This window comes from Passer domesticus, chromosome 5, assembly GCF_036417665.1.
Source record: "Passer domesticus isolate bPasDom1 chromosome 5, bPasDom1.hap1, whole genome shotgun sequence".
NCBI classification, from domain to species: Eukaryota; Metazoa; Chordata; class Aves; order Passeriformes; family Passeridae; genus Passer; species Passer domesticus.
In genome coordinates this window covers 49,142,389-49,163,298 of record NC_087478.1, presented here as the reverse complement: position 1 = coordinate 49,163,298, position 20,910 = coordinate 49,142,389, and the positions used below count along the sequence as shown (strand labels likewise).

The following is a 20,910-nucleotide window of genomic DNA, read 5'->3' as shown; positions in this document are numbered from 1 at the left end:
GAGGCTGTCATCCTGCTGCTGCCCAGCCCAACCAGCGCTGCCATAGCTCCGGCTGCGACCACCCAGTGCCCGCAGACCCCAGTGCTGGCAGTGCTACACCACTGGGACATCCGAACAGTCTGGGATCGAGGGGTCACACACACACACACACACAGGGTTCCAGCCCCTTGCCTTTGCCCTGCAGCCGGGCTCCTCCAACCCGCTAGCGAGCAGCCTGGCCTTCCCCTTCCCCCAAGCCCACCGAGGCCGGCAGCCGGGAGCGGGAGGCAGCCAATGCCGGCGGACGGGAAATGGCACCGGGGAAGCGGGGAGGAGGAGGGGAGCGGCAGAGAAGTTCCTGAAGTTTTCTGTCCTGGATAGTTGGAATAAATCTCATTTTCTCCGGTCTCCTCGCCGAGCCGAGGATTGGCCCGGCGGTGCTGCAGCCCGCCCTCCTCCTTCCCACGTCCCCTCCCCGCAGCCTCGCTCCCTCTCTCCCGTGGCATCAGGGCGTCAGCCTGGGAGAGCCAGCCTTGGGGGGACAGCCGTGGGAAAAGGAGGGGGCAAGGCCCCCCCTTTCTCCCCCGCTCCATTCCGGAACACAGCACCGGTGATCCTTGGAACAAGTTGCAGGGGCCTGCGGAGAGTGTCTCGTAACTTTTCGTCTGGAGGACGGGGAAAAAATAATAACCCTGGTTCGAAAGAGGTAAATCCTGAAAGTTTTGATTCGTCGGTTTGTGGAGCTGGGGGCAGGGGGGTGTTGGGACAAGAAGGGAGAGGGTGGAGAGGGTGTGTGGGGAGGGTGTTTGGAGAGGGGAGAAGCGGGAGGGGTGGCAAGGCGGTAGAGACGGGAAGGATGGTAAAAATAAAGGGAGCAGAAAGCAGGAATGCAACAGGAAACTGGGAGCGAGGAGAGGGGACACGGGACGGGGCAGAGGCGGGAAGGAAAGGGAGTGAGAAGAGGGTCCCACGGATGGGGGAAGGCAGGAGGACCCCCCTTGTCTCCCAAACCTTGCTCCGGATACCCCTCAAAGCCCCACAGGCTCTGGCACCTCGATTTTAGGGGTGTGGAGGAGGAAAGGGAGCACTTTTTCACAAGTGGGCAGGGAAGGGATGGCTGGAAACTGCCCACCTCCATAGCTCCGGCCTCCCTCTATGTCCCAGAACGTCTGCTTGGAAAAATATCCTTGTTATACAGAGATATCACTGTGTATATATAGCAGCCAGCAGCACAGGAGTCAGATTCAGGCGTCTGCCTACTGCCCGGCACTGCTCCAGGGAGGCTGAAGGGGGCCCAAGCCGGCCAGCCAAGCCCCTTTCCCCCTCCCCAAAATCCTGCCCCTGCTGCCTTTCCTCATCCCAAAGCAGTCACCCAACAGGGGAACTCTGCCTCCCTTCCTTCAGGGAAAGGGAGGTTTCTCATCACTCAGGAAGGCTGGGAAAGCCTTCCTGGCCACCCACAGCCATTTCCACCCGCTCTTCCTGCTGTTGAGACCACCCCAAATTTCTCACTCTCTTTTGCAGTATGTCCCCTTTGGGGGAGGGAAGAGGCTGCTTTCAGCAGCTCCTTCCAACTAGACATCTGGATTATTTTCCCCTCCTTTCTGGTTTCCGCTCTTCCCAGCAAGCAGAACAGCTCTGGCCATTCCCAGCTAGTGGAAAACCAGTGGTAACCAGCTGAACTCGGGGGGAAACGGGGGAGGCCAGGCTGGGAGGAGGAGGAGGAGGTGCTGCCAGTGGGTCTTGGAAGGCAGGGGGCTTCCCAGAGGAGGCAAGAAGGGAGCCAGAGAGGGCATGCCGGGGAAGGGGAGGTCGTGGTGGGCTGTGGGCTTGCTGTGCCAGGAGCTGGCAAACACCAAGGGCTGCCAGATGGAAGTGGTGGCACCCGGACAGAGAGGTGGCCAGGCAGAGGGGTCCCTTTGCCCAGTGGAGGAAAGGACAGCACACAGGTCATCCTTTGCCCGCAGAATCACGAGTTTCCCTGGCCTGGAGGAGTCTGTTCGGGTAACGGGGAGGGCTCAGAGCGGGCAGGGAGCCACACCAGGGGCAGAAGGACAGAAGAGAAAGGGGGAGATTGGAAGGAGGAAAAGCCCAGCAGGCCTGCCAGAAACCTGCCATCCAGGTAGGGTTGGGCACCAGCTGCTTCACTCCCTCCCTCACTCTCTCCCTCCCTCCTCTTCCCAGTGCTTGCTGCTTGCCAGCAGGCAAGGAGAGCCAGGGGCCAGGAGCTGCTGGCTTGCTTCCCTGTGGTGACCAAGAGACAAGGAAGGAGAAACACTTTCCTCCACCCCACTCCCTCACTCAATAGTTGTCCAGATAGGGAACAAGGGGATGCTCTCCTCCCACATTTCCCCTTTTCCTTGCCTCCCCACCCCATCCCAAGGTGTGGTGTCCCCCATAGGGGTGGCTGTGGACAGCTGTGTTGTGGGGGGAGCTGGGGTGGGGGTAGGAGTAGCCCTGGCTGGTACAGTGCATGCTAAAGGGGACAGTCCCCACTTTGGGTTTCTCAGGGGCTCCAATGTGCAGAGGAAAGGGAAAACTTGAGTGCTGTAGCTCACCTAATCCCCTCTCCCAGAGTCACGTGCTTTCCTTGGGAGATCCTGGGGACAGCTCAAAAATACGGTTACATCTCTCTCCCTGTGGTCCCAAGAGCCCAGCTGTGCTGCAGGGACCAGCCCAGTCGTTTCCTTTGCACTCCAGGACAGCCCTGACCCAATAGCTATGGGTGGGCTTCTGCCACAGAAAGGAAATAGCTCCCCAGTTATCCCCTCACCCCAAATCTGCCACGTGCCTGGTTTGTCCTGGCTGCAGCCCTGCCTGGCCTCTGTGGGCAGGAGGAAGACACAAGCTGCACAAGCTGGGGGCCAGCAGGAACCCAGCCTGCCACCATTCTGTCCCTGCTGCCACCAGCCACTGCCACCCCAGGAGGCCACTGCCACCCTGGGGAGGCAGCCAATGGTGCTGGGCGCTGCTGGGGGAGGTTTGTTTTCCCTTCCCCAGTCATTAACCCCTGGCAGATAAGAGAGGCCCCGGGTGAGCAAACACGGCCAGGGCAAAGCAAAAATGCATCTAGCCAGCCAGGAAAGCAATTTCATGTCCAGGGCTCTCCTTCTCCAGGGCCTTTGCCATCCTGGCACTGCCTGGCTGCTCCAAGGCAATGCACAGGTAAGCAGGAGAGGCATGGGGAAGGCAGGAGAAGCCATGCAGCAGTGGGGGTCCCAGCACATGGAGACGTGAGGCTCCTGTGTCACCTCTTGGCATGCTGTCCCCCACAGCCAGCCCTGCTGCAGGGACTCAGCTCTGATGCCACAGACCTGAGCACAGGGAAGGGCACGTCCCCAGCTGGCTGCTCAGGCCACGGACACTCTGAGAGGCACCGAATCCTCTCCTTTCCCCAGCCCACCCTCTCCCACTTGCTATGCACAGCAGCAGGGGATCTGCTGATCTGAGAGTCCTCCCCGCTGACTGGGAGGTCATCACCCTGCCGTGCATCCAGCTGCTGCTTCCTGCCTGCCCCTCAGTGCCTCTGGGAGTCCTGCCTGAGTGCAGGGACCCACCCCACCTTCTCCTCCAACCTCAGGCAATCACCTCCCTCGCCGTGCCTCAGTTTCCCCTGTCTGCAGAGCAGCTGCCCTCCCCACACTGGCAACTCCCTGCTTCTCCAACATGTCTGCCCAGCACCCGGGACCCAGCCAGTGAAGGACAAACAAAGCAATATACAAATATTGCATTTTTGCTTCCCACCACTCCTCCCTGAGAAGCACATGGGCCCCAGGCCTCACCCTCTCCTCAAGGGTTCATCTGAATAGCAAAAAGGAGGGAGAGGTTTCTCGCCCCAGGAGCTGGGGCAGCCAAGCAGGGCATTGCTCTGGGAGGAGGTTCTGCCTCGGAGGGAAATCCTCAGCCTGTGTTGTGGCGTGGGTCTGGCAAAGCTGCTTTGCAGACGGGAAACTAATGCCTATTGAGGTAGGTCAGCAAGGTGAGGGAGAGCACATATTTTTGGAGGAAAGCCTTTTTCTTCCTCCCCAAGAGAAGGGCCAGATAAAGGGGCAGCCAGTAGCAAGCTCAGCACTGCCTTATGCACTTCCTTCAACCTCCTCAGGCAGTTCTGTGGATACAGCCAATGGGATTGGGAAAATCCTGTCCAAGGGCTTCACAGTTCCTCTTGCCTTGTTTAGGTGGCCAACAAGGGGACCAATGCTCTTGCCCTGCCAGTCCACCTGAAGCTCTCTTTGTTGCCTGCTGCCCCATCCGTGACCGGCTCCCACTCTCCCAGCAGCAGTACAAGACAGTGGATCAACCCCTAAATCCACGACCAGACACAGCTTCCGGTGACCTCTGCAGAACGGGGGTGACCCAGACACCCCCTGGGGACATCTGCGTGCCACCGCTGTCCTCTCCACTGAGGACGTACGCTCTGAGGGTGATTTCATGAGCGCGACGTAGCTCAGGGAAGCGGGAAACTGCCGAAAGCCAAAGAGACATGCACTGTCACCCCAAGAGCATCGGAGCACAAGCAGTGGGGAGGCTGGGGATGTGACAGGCCACCCCAGTGCCGGAAGCCTGGTGAGGGCTGATTTTTGGAGCTTTTTCAAAGGCAGGGTGAAGGGTGCAACATGAGCCTGGGGAAGCTGCCGGTGCTGAGCTGGGTGTCAGGCTCCCACGGCAAGCGGCGGCTGAAGTCGGAGCTGACGCCGGACATGATCAGCCCGCCGCTGGGCGACTTCCGGCACACCATGCACGTGGGCCGCGGTGGGGACGTCTTCGGGGACACCTCTTTCCTCAGCAACCACGGCGGGGCCGACGCGGCCAAGCCCAACAACTTCTTCGCCCGGACGCTGCGGCACGTGCGCCGGAGCCCGCTGAGGCGGCGCGGCAGCGGGGGCCAGGTGGGGGCCTCGCCCGCGCCCCCGGCCGTCTCGCCCATCATCAAGAACGCCGTGTCGCTGCCGCAGCTCAATGAGGGCATGTACGATGGAAGCAGCGGCGGCCGGGGCCTAACCAGCAAGTTCTCCTTCAAAAGTGCCTCCAACAGCTTCTCCAAAACACACCAGGCCTACGGTGAGTGAAGCGCGAGGCAGAGGTGGTGCCTGGGTACTGAGCATCCTCTGCAGCCCTTCTCCATTGCTCCATGCCCCAGCTTCCTCCCCACTGAGGAACTTAAGGTTTTAAGGAGAGATGGGATATTTAAGACTGTCCAGTCTTGACAATCCCTCCAAGCAGATAAACCTGACCTGACTCTGAGCCATGCTCCTTGCTCCTGCCCTTGGAAGGTCTCCTCCCAGGGTGTCCCTCTAAGCGGGGCGGGGATGGTTTCTCTGTTTCTGTCCCTCTCCTCCCTTACAGCTGGCAGCCTGTGTGCAGTAGCTGTAAGGGAGCACCCCCCATCTACCCTCAGCCCTACACCTTTCACTTGAGCAGCTTCCCTGAGGAAGCCAAAAAGGTGCTGGGACAATGGAGCAATTCCCACTCCAAGGGTGTGAGGTCAAGGGGACCCACAGCATGGCCTTCCCCACCTCCACACAGATGCTCTAACCCTGTCCCTAGCTGTGCCAACCTCTACATCTCCATGTGCTATTCCTTAGGGATTCCATCCACCCTTCTCCATCGTGTTCACATCCCTCCCTGCCAGCCAGGATGCCCTTTGGGGATGGGTTGTGGGAAGGATGGGACAGGACATCTGTGTGGCTCCTCTCCAGCCTCACAGCACTGGGCTGTGCTCAGCTTTTCCCCAGGGAGGGCGGTCTGGAGCAGAAGGTCTCGGGGTGGGGGTTGGATCTGGGGTGCCTGCAGCAGCCGGGGGAGCTGGCCGGGCTCCCAGGGAAAGGCAGGCTGAGGCAATGCTGCCATCTCCTGGTCTCACCTGCTGGCTCAGCCCCCACTGCCATCTTACGGAGCCCAGAGCCCACCTGGAGACCCTCTGCTGTAACACTGGGCTTTGGAGATGTCCACAGAGACACTGACCTGTCCTTTAGAGGCCAGTGCCACTGACAGGAGCATGACCTGAGCCACTTTGTCAGCAGTGTCCCTGTGCCCTGCAGAAGTAAGTCAGGCTTGCCCCCTCACCAGCAATACCTTCTGCCTCACAGGGCTGGAGTCTGGATTTTGTACCATCCCTCGTGTCCCTCGCTTGGAAAAGGCCCAAGAGAGCACCTGTCCTGGGGAAGATGAGCTGGATCGCTCCGACTCCCTGCTGTCCTTCCGCCTAGACCTGGGGCCCTCCCTGATGAGCGAGCTCCTCCAGGTGATGAGCTTCTCTGAAACCAATGGCAGCGAGGTGGGGGAGGATGGCCCACACCTCCTGTGTGAGGAGGGGACCAAGGACAGGGTCCCTCCAGCATTGCATGCACCCCAAGAAGAGGACAAGGCAGCATCCAGCTTCTGGGACCACTCCAGGCAGAGCAACCTGTCCGGGGCCAGCTCACTGCCGGGCCTGTCGGTCCATGCCAACGGAGAGGCACGTGCCATTGAAGGCGCTGGAGCGAACTCTGTCTGGGCTTCAGGGCCAGGGGCGGTGTCCAGAGGGTCCCCGTGGCAAGGCCACTGGAACGACTGCACCATTGAGGCTGGAGAATTCGACCGAGCAACCCAGGTCCTGGCCCGCCATTACGGCGGGACCAGCACCCCGCGGAGCTCGGAGAAGGGTGAGGGTCCCCGGCAGGCCCGGACACAGACCCCGTGGGAGAGCCCCAGCAGCAGCTTGTGGGGGTCACAAGTGACAAGGGAGAGCCGGTCCCCCGAGGCCAGCTGGAGCCAAGGAGAGGAGGAGGAGGAGACCAAGCTCTCCAGCCTGCAGGAAAGCTACAGCGGTGCCCGAGGGGGCCGCAGCAATTCCTTCGAGTATGCCGATGAGGAGGAGGAAGAGGACGATGAAGTCAAGGTGTGAACAGCCATCCTGCCCGTCACAGGCCCCACCAGAGACACTGGTGCCCGGGTCTTTGCCCTCCTCCCTGTGCCCCGCCCGCTGGTGCCAGTGTCACCAGCAGACCCAGTGGGGGCACTGGGCAGGCCGGGGAGGGCAGGAGGAGAGCCCATGTCCTGGGGGGCTCCCTGGGGCTGGGCCAGGCTGCTGCAGAGGGCCAGTGGGCTCCACAGAGCCAGGCATAGCACCCCTTCTCCAGCCTCACGGCCATTAGACATCAAAGGAACATTCCCATGTGCCAAAGGAACCCCCAATCCTTCCTAGCCCATCCCATTCTCCCCAGCACCCTCTCTCTCAATCCTCAGCCTAGCTCCACCAGCATGTCTGGGGACATACTCCATTCTTCCACTGATGTCCCCTACCATCCTCTGCAATGGCACACATGCCTCCCCAGAGATATTCCCACTGATAGCTCTGGCACGTAGGGGATGGGGTTTCCCCAGCTCCAGCTGGTGCAAGACCCTTCAGAATAGCACATCTATCAACAGGGGAAGGTCAGCTGGGGTCCCAAGGGCAGGTAAACCCCACAGAGCTGAGCTTTCTCTTTTCCCCTGCCCTCCCCAAAAAGCTGTGTGCTCGGTGTTCGGGAGGTGACAGCATGCACAGATATAATCAGGAATGTTTCCACTTGCCTCCTGCTGCTGGGCACCATTTAGGACAGCTTCCTTCCTGACCCACACTCCCCTCGGCAACTGAGAGGGGAGAAACTTCTTGGCTGACTGGTGGCAAAGGCAAGTTGTCAGGTCACCAAATTCTGCAGTTCAGGCCCTAAAAGGTATTCCCACTGATTCCTTTCTTTCCCCCCTGCCTCAGAACAAGGAGATTCCTCTGCAGCCCCTCAGTTTGTGCCACCATCCTCACGGTGGTGGCGCAGTTTGTGTCTCCATCCTTGTCCCCATGCCCATTCCCCACACACACACCCCTCTTTTCAGCACGCCCCTTCCCGAGGGCAATGTGCACCGTGGCTGATGTCCCTTGCCGAGTGGCCCTGGGTGACACAGCCGCCCTGGAATGAGCTGTCCCCCACGCTGGCCCGCGTGCCAACCGGCCCTCATAGAAGCGCCTTTGTGCCATGGTGTGGAGCCAGCGTGCTCGGGGGCTGAGGTCAGCGGAGGGACCCTCACAGGACCCCCCTTGTTCTCTGGGACAGGAGGGCGTGTGCAGTGGGAGGAGATGCTGGGCCGTGGCTGCAGGACTCTGCTCCCACGCAGCTCACCCGCCACCCAGCTGCCTCTGCCAGGAAGCTCTTCAGAGCAGGATGGAGAGCTGCAGGGTGTGCACGTGGTGCACGTGGAAGTGCCACTTGCAGCCAGACCACCAAGGTTAAGGGCAAGCCCATGTTCCCCAGCCTCCCCAAGGGGCTGCCACTGGCAGCCAGCAGGATCAGCCTTATCCTCCCTTGCACCTTCCAGGGTGGGCACCTGGGCTCTCAGGATGAGCTCTCCTCTGCCCTCTGCTTCCCAGACCATAACACAAAACCAAAGACCCAATCTGCGGAATTATCCTTTCTGCCTCTCTTCTGTATCCCATGCACTTATTATTGTCCTCATTAAAACAGTTTTGATACTAACTTCTCTGGTGCGTCCCCTTGGCTGCTGTGCCCTGATTGTCTTCCTTGCTATGGCAGCTGGAGCCCCAGCCACCAATCCCTCCATCTGAGGCAGTGAACAAGTGGAGAGGGAGGGCAAGGACACTGACACCTTGCCTTGGACCAGGCTCTCTGTAAGATGCTCTTCTACTCTGCTCTCCTCCCACCCAGCTCAAAGTGTCCCAATGTTTGCTGTCACACATCAGTCTCACTTTTGGACTGGCAAGATATTTTTCAATTAGAGCAGCAGCTCTAATGTCGTAATTGGGTCTATTTGCCTGTAGTCCTGTGCAAGGAGGTACTGAGGCACATAACTCAGCCCAAATCCCACTGCCTGATTTTCGATGAGTAGGATCCTCTGTGGAAATGTCAGAGTAATGGCTAACCTGACTGGAATGTGCCAGCAGATAAGTGAGGTGAGCTAGAAGGGAAAGTTGGAGACAATCCCTTATCTGTGACAGGAATGCTGGCTGGGGGCACACCGGTGCTGTCACCCATGCCACCTTTTAATGATGCACTTTTGTAGCACCTAATGCCACATCAAATGCCCTTCATTTACATTTAAGCCTTCCTTCCCATTTCACCATCCCCCCTTCCCGAAAGCTCAGCTGCAGGAAGTAATGGAGCTTTGTGAAAAGATTACACAACCATTTCCCCAGCAATCATAGAGTGTCCTCATCCTGGACCCCACCTACAACCTGCTTTGGCCTGCCTACTATCCCTTCAACCCCACAGCCTGTTCTGCCCTGGAGGGTACCTGGCATTATCCAACAATGGCTTCTTTCCTATTGGTGGGAGAACCTTGGGCTTTGTCAGGGGCTTGCACAGGGACACAGAGCTCTCACAGAAGACGAAGGAGCTGGAACAAGCAATCCAAAAACTGGCTTGGGTTTTTATTAGAGCTAGGAGGCAGTGCCCATCAGCTCAGCTTGAAGGAGATGATCTTGAGGCCTCCCACGATGCTTACGTAGTTGATGTTGCGGTAGCCGTGCCGGTTGGGGAAGCACACTTCATGGCCATCCGGCAGCTTCACGCGGAATTTGTCTGACAGCATTTCAATGAAGAACTGGGAGAAAAAAGAGAAAGAAGGGCAGGAATTGGGGGCAAGGAGGGTATTCAGAGGTCAGCATTTAGGCAAAAGGCCTGACTGTTACATAAGAGGGTCAGACCTGTCCACTATAACCTTAAGCAAGGTGCTGCGGGTTGAGGTGAGGGTGACTCGGGAAGTGAGCAGTTGATATCAAGGGTCTAAGCAGGAATATAGACTATGACTGGGAACAGGATCTCTCCTGAGGCTGTTTCAGCCTCTCAGACTGTAAACTCAGAGCTAAACCCAGGTATGTCCTTACATGTATTCAGAGAGCATATGGAATGTGTACACCACTGTTCTCCTCTGAACAGGGCAGAATAAACCTGACCCTCCAATGCCCTCAGCAGCTCACCAGGACTCAGAAAAAGGAGCTTTGCTGATAAACATGCACAAGCAGACAGGGCAAGAATGCATCACTGGTCACTGAAATCTAAAGGCAATGCTCCCCAAAGCTGTCACCTCACTATGCCTTCCCCAAGAGCCAGTTCTGTCTGAGGAAACAAGCTTTCTCTCTACAGCTATAGCAACTGGACTACTAAATGCAGCTCTGTTAGTGATTTAGGACATCAGATAAGGTGAGGCAGCAAATAGGACAGCATTGCTGGCAGGAAGAGGGAAAGGGCAGATTGGCAGCATAGTTCCAGGAGTAATTAGGACAGAAGAGTTGAGGGAGAGGCTTTTGGACATTGCTCCAAACTCGGGGTTGCCTTAAAGCCTGTGTTTACATAGGAAGGAGGGAGAGAAATAAGGTTAACAGCAGCAAAACCATGCTTCTTGGAGATTGCCTTTACTTTCATACATGCCCTGGGTACACTCACCTGCTGGGCAGATGGAGGGGCCAGGAAGCACTTACAAAGCATGGGACAGACATGAGTCACTTAAAATTCCCAGAAACAGCATTGCAGTTTTGAAAGAGGAGTGGAAATGGCAATCAGGACCAAAAACCCAGAAGAGGGGCCATGGTGAGGGAGCAGGAGGTATTGGGTGGGACCGGGAAAACCATGGCATGGGAATCTGCTAACCAGGGACTTCCCCTCACAGCCCATACCCCCCACACCAACATACCCCATAAGGCCATGCTGGCACCCTCACCTTGACAGTGCAGCCCCTGAAGAAAGGGAGGTGGCGGTCACGATGCTCCGTCTGCCAGGAATCGGAGCACTTGGAGTTACAGACGATGACAGACTCATTGAAGCGGGGATTGAAGTGAAATGCCAGATCTCTTGAGCTGCACCCAAGATTGATGCTGAAGCTATAAATGAGCATGAGGAAAGTCATATGCATGGACAGGAGAGGGTCTTGGAAGACTTGAGATCCAACACACATGTCTGAACCCAGTTCCTCCATCAGTGTTACAGGTGGTATAACATTGTGCTATTTTGTATCTGGCAACCTTGGAAAACCACCTTCCTCTATAGCCCACCTTCAACCCTGGCCTGCCAAGGTGGTTTCTTTGTACTTACCCAACAGTATCAGCAGATATTTTGCCTTTCACCTTCAGGGTGTTCCCAGGCTTCATATTCAGGTTTAAGATTTCAATATTTCCCTAAGGCAGAGAAAAATAGTCTGTGGGGCTCCTTCAGCCATTCCTCCTGACTTGCCACTGCAATTGAGAGGGTGCTGCTTGGGGGCATCCCAGCCAGGAGAACATATATTGCTCTCAGCTGGTGCTCTCATGACAAAACCCTCCACACTGCAAGTCTTGTGTGAACTTCTCATTCAGTGAGAGAAGAGTGGGCTGAGTGAAACCCGCAAGAGAGAAGAGACATCAGAGAGAGAGGAAGTGAAAAGTGGCTTGTCCTCAGCAGAATGAAGAGAAAGCAGGACAGCAGAGATAGAAAGAGGGTTAAAGCAGAGTGATGCTGTCCAGGGTTTGGGGGAAAGCCAATGCTCCTCGAGAAATGCAAGTGGTGAGAGTGGCTATGACTTGCCAGTCTCATCCAGCCTTGCTGAGCTGAGGACCCTGGGTGGCAGAGGACAGGAGCAGCCGCCCTTACAGTCATTTTCCTCAGAGAGCAGAGCAACCAGGCAGGGAGACACCAGCAGTTTAGCTCAGAAATGCTTTGCACATAGGACCTTGCAGCTCTAAACTTCTCTGTGGCTTACACATTAACATGACTCCTGCCTCTGCAAAGCTCCAACGGCTGCTATTAAGCCAGAAGACTTTGATCCTAGGAAAAAACCTCCATATGTGCACTTCTTACTAGGGATTCCCGGAAATAATAGCAAGTCCCAGCCTCCTTGGTGGGCTCCCAATGGAAGAACAAAGCCCTCAGAGGTGCTACTGTAGACATGAGATAGGACAAACATCTTCCCAGCTGGCCAAGGAGGTGTAACCACCATGTTCACTTCTTTCCTGTGTGTAACAGCTCACCCAAAAGAACATCCTAGCTCCTTCCTTCTGTGGTAAGGGGCAGCTCCAAAATCCCTACCAGCAGGAAAACATGGTCTCCGCCATCCTTTCCCCACAGTGCTCCAAGGAAGGGTTCAAAGGGGCTTGGAGGAGAGGACAACCAACACCTTCCCTCTAGATGGCATGAGTTACAGAGTGAACTTTGCAGGAGTGACACAGTGGCATCCAAGCTCCTTCCCTTCTTGGGGCTCTAGAGTCAGCTGTGTGGATTGCAGTAGCCATATGTGGCAGCTCTCTGCAGCCTCCTGTTCAAGTCCCATCCAGACCCAAACCTTTTAGCCTGAGGAGCCACACACCAGGCCGCTTCAGATTCAATAGTCCCCTCCTCCCTAACCTTTAAATACAGAAATGTTGTCCTCACAGGAGAGTATCACCCCTGCTGTCTTCTTCCCAGGTAAGAGCTACGATGTAAGTCAGTAGACAGTGCTCCTGATTTGTAAGACTCCAAAAGTCAAGTGGAAAAGGGAGACAGAGGAGGAGGTCAAGGCTCAGGAAACTATTTGTCCCTCAGTCCCCCTCCCAAGCCCTGCAGAGAGCACCTGAGTGCTCCTGCTGCTGCACAGACAACTGGTAGACAGCTTCTACCCTTCCCTAAAACATCCTGGAGAAAGGAGAAGTTCTGATAAGCACTCCTTCCCCGGAGGTGTTTCCCATAAGCAAGGGGTCATAAAGTCCAGCAGGCTTGGGAAATTTGTTTGCTGTGGAGGATGCTGAAACTGTTGTGAAACCTCCATGGGCTGAGCATGGAACCAGCAGGAACCAGTGCTGGGGATGGTGTTTTCTGGCACTGGGTCTCTTTCCCACCACACTGCTGTGTCCACAGCACACCTGTACACACCTTCACATCACACTGCTGCCCTGCAGCAGGGATAATACAGAGCCCAGGGTCCCCTTCTCAAATATTGGAGCAAAATTGAATGGCTGACTAAATTGCACAGTAACTGGCTTTTTATCTGGGGAGTAAGGATTTGCTGTCTGAACTGTATCCTGGGTATTCCAGTCTCAGTAAATATACCCATGAGAAGAGGGTCTTCTACAGACTTAGGCAAAAGCAAACAAGTAGTAATTGCTTATTTTCATTAAGTGTAAACATATTAAACCAAGGCATATCTTTCCAACACAGTTTATAAATGCCATACTTGTTAACCTTCATTACTTGGTTAAATTTGGAAACAAAACTTAGAGATACATACACAAATTCAAACCCCCAAGACATAGTATGCAGAAAAGCTAAAAACTCCCATGGATGCCTCAAGTTGGAATAGGAGAACCCTCAGCTCTAGGTGTAGTTTCTAATATGTAGGATCCCTATAACCTGGAAAAACCATAAAACAGAATTGCTCAGTTTCTGTCTAACCAGTGCACAGTGGGTTAAAGACAGGGCATTATCCATCTGACAATAATTTTATGTATTTTTCCAGAACTATCTTTCACTTCCCAAGTGTAACACAGAAAACTTTAGTTCTGTCACCACCCTATCAATACCTGCAGCAGCAGGTATTGTCAATTGAATCAAGTCTTGCTTTAGATTTTGGCTTTGCTTTACTGGTATAAATTTGACAGACTCACCAGGGGGTTCAGATGGCTTCCCAGAGTGTGCTCCAACCCATCCCATATAGCACTCATAATTCCCCATTTCCTGGGTGAATTCACACCAGGTAGGTATGTGAATTTGGTCTATAGGTGGTTGTGCCACTGCTTCAGTAATATTCATGGTGCCATCCATTTGTATGTGATCTTGGGCATTTGATGCAAACATTTTCAGCCTATCTGGAAGGCCAGGAAGGGAAGGAGTCAATAGGGCTGGATTGACAGGAGCTACCATCAGGACTCTCCTTCACTGATGTCTTTCATACCTTGCTTAAATACACGCTGCCTTTTGCACAGAGGCTGCCAGATCTGAGAATCCTGTCGTTTTAAACAGCAGCAGGCTTTCCTGTGTCCTGTGGGTCTGTGCCCCCAGCCCAGCAGGCAGCTCAGGTAGTCAATGAGCAGTTATGGTTACCTGGGTAGTAGTTAAAATTACTTATGTCACCAGAATCTTTCTGCCTCTTCCTCACTCAGCAAGATCTGATCTCTGCCCAAAAGGGAAACTCGTGTTCCGTTTTGTATTCCCCTGAACATCTAGAATGTTCTTCCAGCAATGTATCTTACTCTGCAGGGAGCAGTAGTATGGGTTTCTCCACCCCCCTCATCTACAGTTTCAGTTTCAATTAAAGGCTGAACTTCTACCGCTTTTGGGGTAGGGTGAGAGTCTGCCTCTAAATCATCATCACTGTACCAAATGTTCCCATTCCATGTTTCAGGACCCTCACAATATACCACCCTATAGATGGGTGGTATATTCAGTCCAATATAGATATTGGACTGAATTGGAGGATGATTCATGTGGGATTTTATCAAGTAATTTACCTAGATTCTTCTGCATTTGTTTTTCTCATATTTCAGCTGCAGACAACAGTTTTTCTAATCACTCATTTTTATTTAAAATAATATCTACTAGTTTTTACAATTTCTCCTGTGTCCCTTTCTCAAAAGACAATGCTGTTCTAAGCACCTCATTTTTCTGACTTCAAACTCAAATTTTACATCTGCAACCCTTTTCAGGTGGCAGGAAGCTTTTGATTTTTGCACGCAAGATAAACAACCTCCCAAAACTGCAGAAATAACTTGCCTTCTTACTTTTCATGGGCAATTTACCTTTTCCTCATCCCATTTTTCATTCAACCTGCAAACTAGTAATGTGGTCAGCTATTGCTTGTACATTATCACAATCAGTTTATGCCCATTCCAACCCTGCAGGAGAGAAGAAAATTTCTCCAGGGGAGAGTAAAACTTCAGCTTTACATTGGTCACCCTTGATAACGATTTTTCTTTCGGTCTCCCTCAGAGGGAGACAATCTGGGCACAGCAGGCAGAAAAGAGCTGTCACCCACAGAGGGACAGTAAAAGTAACAGTAAAGGCTTGGTCAATCTCCCTTAGAGATTCAACCTCCCTCAAAGGGTCAATCTCCCACCAGGTGGGAAAAAGAGTAAAAGTTCGGAACTGTTGAACAGCACTTTGGGTCAGAAAATGGTGAAACCCATTAAAATGTTATGATTGATTCACTCTGCCCAAATTAAGGTGCAAAGGAGCCTAAATGCCAGTTCAACAATGCCGACTTTATTTTGCAAAATTAATCTCAACTGGAAAAGAGAAAGGGAGAGAGAAAGAGAGAGGGGGAGAAGCAGCAAGATAGAGCAAGTAGAAGGGAGTCACCTCCATGGATCTAGCATTCTCCCGTTGGTCCTTCTGTGCCTTGGGTTCTTGATGGTGCGGTCTCATCCAGCACACTTTATTTCCTGAATAACTCTTATGCAGTCCCTTATTTGGGTAAAGAGCAGAGGTAGAAGTGACTTTCAGTTCCACATTAGCATGTGAGGCAAGAGTAGGCATGGCTCTGCCATCGCACACACTCAGATCTTCATTCGATGGTCACCGGGGTCTGTTCTGGGGGTTGTGTGAGACAAGGACCTCAAAAAACAAGTGTCCTGTTTGTGACCCCACTTCTAGCACCTGCACAGTAGTTCACTTCTTATCCAACACACCACAGCTGAACTTTGACCTGAAAAGTTTTGGTTCAGTTGAACTGAACCAAAACTGAAAACTTGCTTCCTTCATGGGTTGTGCAGAGGCACTCGTGACTTTTTTTCTGCAACAAGTTCACCACCAAGCCCTTGTTGAAGGCATATACTGCAAATTACTAACTCCTTCCTTACAGCTGCCTGAGAGGGAGAGCAGTGTGTGTCTCCTACGGTGTCCAGTTCTGGGCTCCTCAGCAGTACAAGGCAGCCATGGAGCTCCTGGAGTGAGTCCAGCAGAGGACTACAGAGGTGATGAAGGGACTGGGGAATCTCTCTTATGAGGAAAGGCTGAAGGAGCTGGGCCTGTTCAGCCCTGAGAAGAGACAACTGAGAGGGGACCTCACCAATGTCTATCAGCATCTGAAGGCAGGGTGTGAGAATGATAGAGCCAGGCTCTTCTCAGTGGTGCCATGCAATAGCACAAGAGGCAACAGGCAGAAACTGATGCACAGCAAGTCCCACCTGAACATGAGGAAATGCAAGTGACTGCACACTGGAACAGACTGCCCAGAGAGGTTGTGGAGTCTCCCTCACTGGAGATATTCCAGAACCATCAGTATGCAATCCTGTGCAGTGTGTTCTGGGATGATCCTGCTAGAGCAGGGAGGTTGGGCAAGGAGGAGATGACCCCCTGTGGGCCCTTCCAGCCTGACCTATTCTGTGATTCTCTCTGAGGGATGAGCAAAACTTGCCACAAGTACCAGGGATGCAAGAATAGGCAGAGAGGGAGACAAGCACGAAAGAGGCACGAGCTGCTCAGAGAGGGGCCATGAGATTTTATCAAGATAACATTTACCCCCTCCTACAATGCTCAGCAGGGGCGTTCACCCCCCTTTTATTTGCCACTGGGAACAATAGTGGGAAGCCAGGCAGCAACTCTGCCAGCACTGGCGACTTCCTTTGTCTGCAGAGCTGAGCCTCCATATGGTCAGACACCAGCCCTGTGCTCCAGCCATGGTCACCCTCATGCAGGGTATGTACACCCCACATCAGAAGGGAATGAAACTTTAGGGACCCCAGAAAAGTCAAAATTCTCCACTGCAGTTGGAGAATTTTGGAGGTGGCGATTGGGATGACGAAAGGAGGGTGACAGGGGCACGTTGATACTTCCCTGCTGACACTGCAAAGCAGAAAGCCTGGGGAAACAATGATAGCATGGGAATGTAAATCCCAAAGAAAGAGGAAATCCGGCTAAAGAGCATCTGCAAAAGAGGTGGAGGATCTGTGCAGTAAGGAAAACATAAACAATAGCTGTGGAAGCTGGCAGCCACTGGTGCAAAGGATCCAGGAACCTTCACTCCCCAGAGAGATGATCCTATAATAGGATATCTGATTGGGAGTACCCCTCCAGGGCCCCCTAGATTTTTACCCAGGCCAGAGGGCAGTTGGCTTGTACTGGTATGGGACACCCATGTTCACATCACTGTGACCAGAGGAACATTTGCTGCATTCCCAGGGGGACAGCAAAGACCCAGCAGGTGGTCATTGGGTGTGAGGGTGGGGGCCACATGTGACCCAAGGGCAGGGTGAGCTTCCAACAGGGAGCAGGCAGGCCTGCAATTTTCTATGGAGAAAACAAAATAACCCCAAACATATCCTAAGAAGAGAAGAGGCTAATGCAAGCATGTTGGCTTTCAGCCAGAAGGATGGCAGGGCAGGTCCCCTGCAGAGAGCTTTCACCCCATAAAATGCAGCAGCTCTATTGCAGAGGTCCCACATGGTAGATTTTGGGGTCAACAACCTTTCCCAGCCTTCCTGCTAGTCCTGAGGTGATCTCAGGCCACCAGGAGTACCAACAGGATCTCAGGACCCTTGGGGTGCCTCCAGACAGCAGCATCTGATGTACCATAGCCTAGAGCTGCCACCTCAGCCACAGGGCACCCACACAGCTGTTGAGAACAGACTGAGTGCCACCCTTCCCAGCAGGCTGCCAAGATCCTCAGCAGGATCCTTGCTGGCAGCAGTATTTATTTTGTTTTCTTATTTGGGCAGGAGATAAGCCAGCTAGGTGTGAAGCCCTGAGGAAAACCACAGAATTCCCCGCTTCCCAGCCAAGGCAGACTCAGTTAGAGGATTCTCAGGGCCTTTTGTGGCAGAGACAGCCCCCAGAATCCATACCAGCACGCCAAAATCGTCCCCACCATCTCTCTCAGCAGTGTTCTGAGGAAGGGCTGCAAGGGGCTCAGAGGAGAGGGCAGCCAACACATTCTCTATAGACAAGGTGAGCTATGAACAGTCCCTGCAGGACTGACACGGGTCACCACCAGAAGGCATCAGGAAGATAGAGGAAGGCAAGGCAGCCATGCTGGGTGCATGGATGCATGTGCCACTGCCTCCACATCAACCCAAGCCCAGCAAGAAGAGGGGAGAGATCCCTTTAGAACCCTCATGAAAGGCTTGGTGCTATCTAGGCACCAAAAAGTGGCACTGGAGAATGGCACTGCAGCATGGATAAGGTACCCGTCCCATATTGCACTCCAGGCACCAAGGGAGCCCGTGCCTTGGACCAGGCATCAGTGTCTGCTCAAGGCAAAGGGAGCTGGAGAGATCAACCATGCATTCTTTCTCGGAGTAGCAGCTGCTTACTCTGCTATTATTTCCTACTGCTTCATATAATTTGTACTCCACAGCAAGCTATTGTCCCTTTCCACTGGCTATTTATTTCCTTGAATAGCCTCTGGGGAAAGATTTCAGTGCGGGAGTAAAGAAAAAAGAAAAACTCCACACAATAAATCTCAAGCAGTGACCTGATTTAAACTGTGTTCTCTGACCTCATCTGGACCCTGGTTGTGGTTCCTCATGGCAGTTGTGATTAAGGACTGTTTCTGCTTTGATTTCCTCTCTTCATTAAGCTCAGGGGGGAATGACCCCTGTCTTAGAGTGCTGTGGGGTAGATTTTCAGAGGCCAGGGCTCGGGATACAACTGAGCAGAAGCTTCCACCACCTCCTAATGGAGATGCTCAGTACAGAAATTCCTGAATAGGACTGGCTTCCCCTTTAGTCAAGAGGTATTGGTAGGTCTCTTAGCAAAGAGTGCTGCAACCTACACCCAAGTGATCCTTGAGCTCTGAAAGTCAGCCAGCTTCCTAACGGAGGAGGACCGAAAGAACAAAGTGTACTCACCTCAGCCAAACACTGAGGTAAGCAAGAAACTGGGTAAGCAGGTCTGTGGATCTGAAGGGTGTTTACAGGAGAGAATTGTCCAAGAGATGCAGAAGCCAAAGCAAGGATGAGCACAAGAAAAAAGTGCCTGGGAGCACCAAGCTCCTGCCTAAGATGTTACCCAGAGTGGGATAGCTCCTCTAGAGAAAGCACTGGCTCCACATTCAGATCAAGTAAAATGGGAGGGAACAAAGGACTAGAGGTTAATCTCCTGCCACCCCTCTTACCTCAGTTCCCTCACAGTGCATCATCCAGAGCACCTGTGGAAACTACAGAAGTAGCATCCATGATCTAAACTGGGCAACACATTAGAGGCCACCAGCACCCAGTAGGCTCTCCACGAACATCGCCCCTCTGCAGCTGTAGGGTGCAATCTCTCTTCCTTAGGATGTGGGGGAAAAGAAGAAAGGACAAAGATAGCTGAAGAACTAAAATATGGGGGGAACCCCACACCTTCCTTCAGGGCCAGGGGCAGCAGTGAGAAAGGGAATCTGCATTAAGAGCACAGGGAACAAGTACAGCCTCAAACTCCATCTCTCTCCCTCCTCTGTCAGAAGGGCGGTGGTGCCACAGTGGCTGGCAGCTCCCATCTCCATGGGGGACCTCAAATGTGCTCTGATGGATGGTTTCCAAGTTATGTCCTTGTACCGTTGCACAGAATGTCTGTCTCAGGCAGCTTTAAGTCTGTATAAACATTTCTGTGTGGTCTGAGCCATGCACAGGGAAGGGGAGAAAGATGGCTCATTTGCAAGGAAGTTGGTTGATAAGGGGTCGTTTTTATCAACCCAAGCAGCCAGATGACTCATGTCTTCTGGACATGAGAATGTCCAGATTCTGGCAGGAGAATGACCACAAATGGCAGAGGATGGAGAAGGGAGGTCGGAGGACTGATGGCATGCCACCCAGTTCCATTTTCAGACTCAATCTCTCCAATTCTTTCACCCACAGGTGCATGCCAGGAATGTGGGTTGTGGGAAAGGCTTTCAAAAACATGCCTGGAGATAGTAATTTACTTGTGCTGAAAGCTTCCCTACTGGGAAAGAGAAGATGTATAGAAAGCTCACAGCTTCTCTCTCTCTCCCTGGGCTTTTGGGATCATGCAGCTTTACTTCTTCTGGATGAGATATTATTAGCTTAATGGGAAAAGGATCTTCCAAAGAGCACTCCACAAAGAATTAGCTTCATGAGGTCTTATGGTCCACTTGCATCTTCCACCAAAAGATTATCATCTGCAACAGTTTTATCTTATCATTGAGCAAAGAAGGTGGCAGCTCCCTCACAAGAGGAAATTGAGGCACAGACACCCAAGTTCACATCCAAAATCAACTCCTCCTGTTTGGATTCTCATCTTAAAGTTTTCATGGCCACAAAATCAAATCAAATAAAATCAAATCATTTTGCAAACCTGTGCAAAAAGCTAAAAGGAAGCGGTGCTCCCCTAGCTGATACTGCTGGAGTATCGAAGATGCCGGTCTCTCATCACACATCTACTATCAGCAGGAGGTACTGAGGCATTCAGTGCCTCTGGAAAAAATCAGCCCTTGGGTGGGTCCAATTAAATCTGAAAACCAGAAGCATTCAAAGAACAGAAGTCTTCCTGCAGTGGAAGCCATGGGACTTCCAAGATGCCCCAAGCCCAACTTCACTGACTTCAAGGGGACCATTTCCCACAACAGAGACAGCATGAGAGCAGCTGGCTGGAACTAGAATAAGCAAAAGAGAAATGCAGCATTGCACCATTACACAAAAGGTCCTTGGGGACCTCCCTCCACAGAGCAGCCATCCTGGATTCAACCCCACAGCACAGCGAGCCCAAGAAGTGAGAGTGACTGCCAAGTCTCCATCCCGCGCAGGGACAACGAGGCTGCAGGACTCGCTTTCAGAGTGTTTCTCACGGCTTCCTGCGCTGAGCCCAGGCAGGTTGGACAACTCCTGAGGACTTGCAGGAATCTTTCAGACAAGCAGAATCCATCTGAGTCACATGCACGAGGCACAATGCCAATGGTGGCTCATCCACTGGAAAAAAAAAAGAGAGAGAGAAAGAAATGCTAAGGGAGAAATAGCAAGTTTTGAAAAGCCACAAGAATTAACAGCTCATAGGTTGGAAAGAAGGGGAGCAAAAAAAAAGTCTG

General features: G+C 53.2%; 2 protein-coding genes across 4 annotated transcripts; one reads left to right on the top strand and one right to left on the bottom strand.

Moving 5' to 3' along the window:
• The first annotated feature begins 333 nt into the window (after positions 1 to 333).
• On the top strand, positions 334 to 8,471 carry CDC42EP1 (CDC42 effector protein 1). Its single transcript, XM_064420297.1, has 3 exons — positions 334 to 685; positions 4,158 to 5,040; positions 6,069 to 8,471. Exons 2-3 carry the CDS (start codon positions 4,596 to 4,598, stop codon positions 6,863 to 6,865), a joined length of 1,242 nt encoding a protein of 413 aa, XP_064276367.1. The 5' UTR covers positions 334 to 685; positions 4,158 to 4,595; the 3' UTR covers positions 6,866 to 8,471.
• Positions 8,472 to 9,368: 897 nt separating this feature from the next.
• On the bottom strand, positions 9,369 to 15,524 carry LGALS2 (galectin 2). 3 transcript variants are annotated; one of them, XM_064420294.1, is made up of 4 exons: positions 15,252 to 15,524; positions 11,043 to 11,125; positions 10,672 to 10,831; positions 9,369 to 9,555 (listed from the first exon to the last, which is right to left on the bottom strand). In XM_064420294.1, exons 1-4 carry the CDS (start codon positions 15,426 to 15,428, stop codon positions 9,409 to 9,411), a joined length of 567 nt encoding a protein of 188 aa, XP_064276364.1. In that variant the 5' UTR covers positions 15,429 to 15,524; the 3' UTR covers positions 9,369 to 9,408. The 3 variants fall into 3 exon arrangements, with proteins under 3 accessions (XP_064276364.1, XP_064276366.1, XP_064276365.1); XM_064420296.1 differs by lacking the exon at positions 15,252 to 15,524 and adding an exon at positions 11,577 to 11,703; XM_064420295.1 differs by lacking the exon at positions 15,252 to 15,524 and adding an exon at positions 11,511 to 11,534.
• Between the last annotated feature and the right edge of the window lie 5,386 nt (positions 15,525 to 20,910).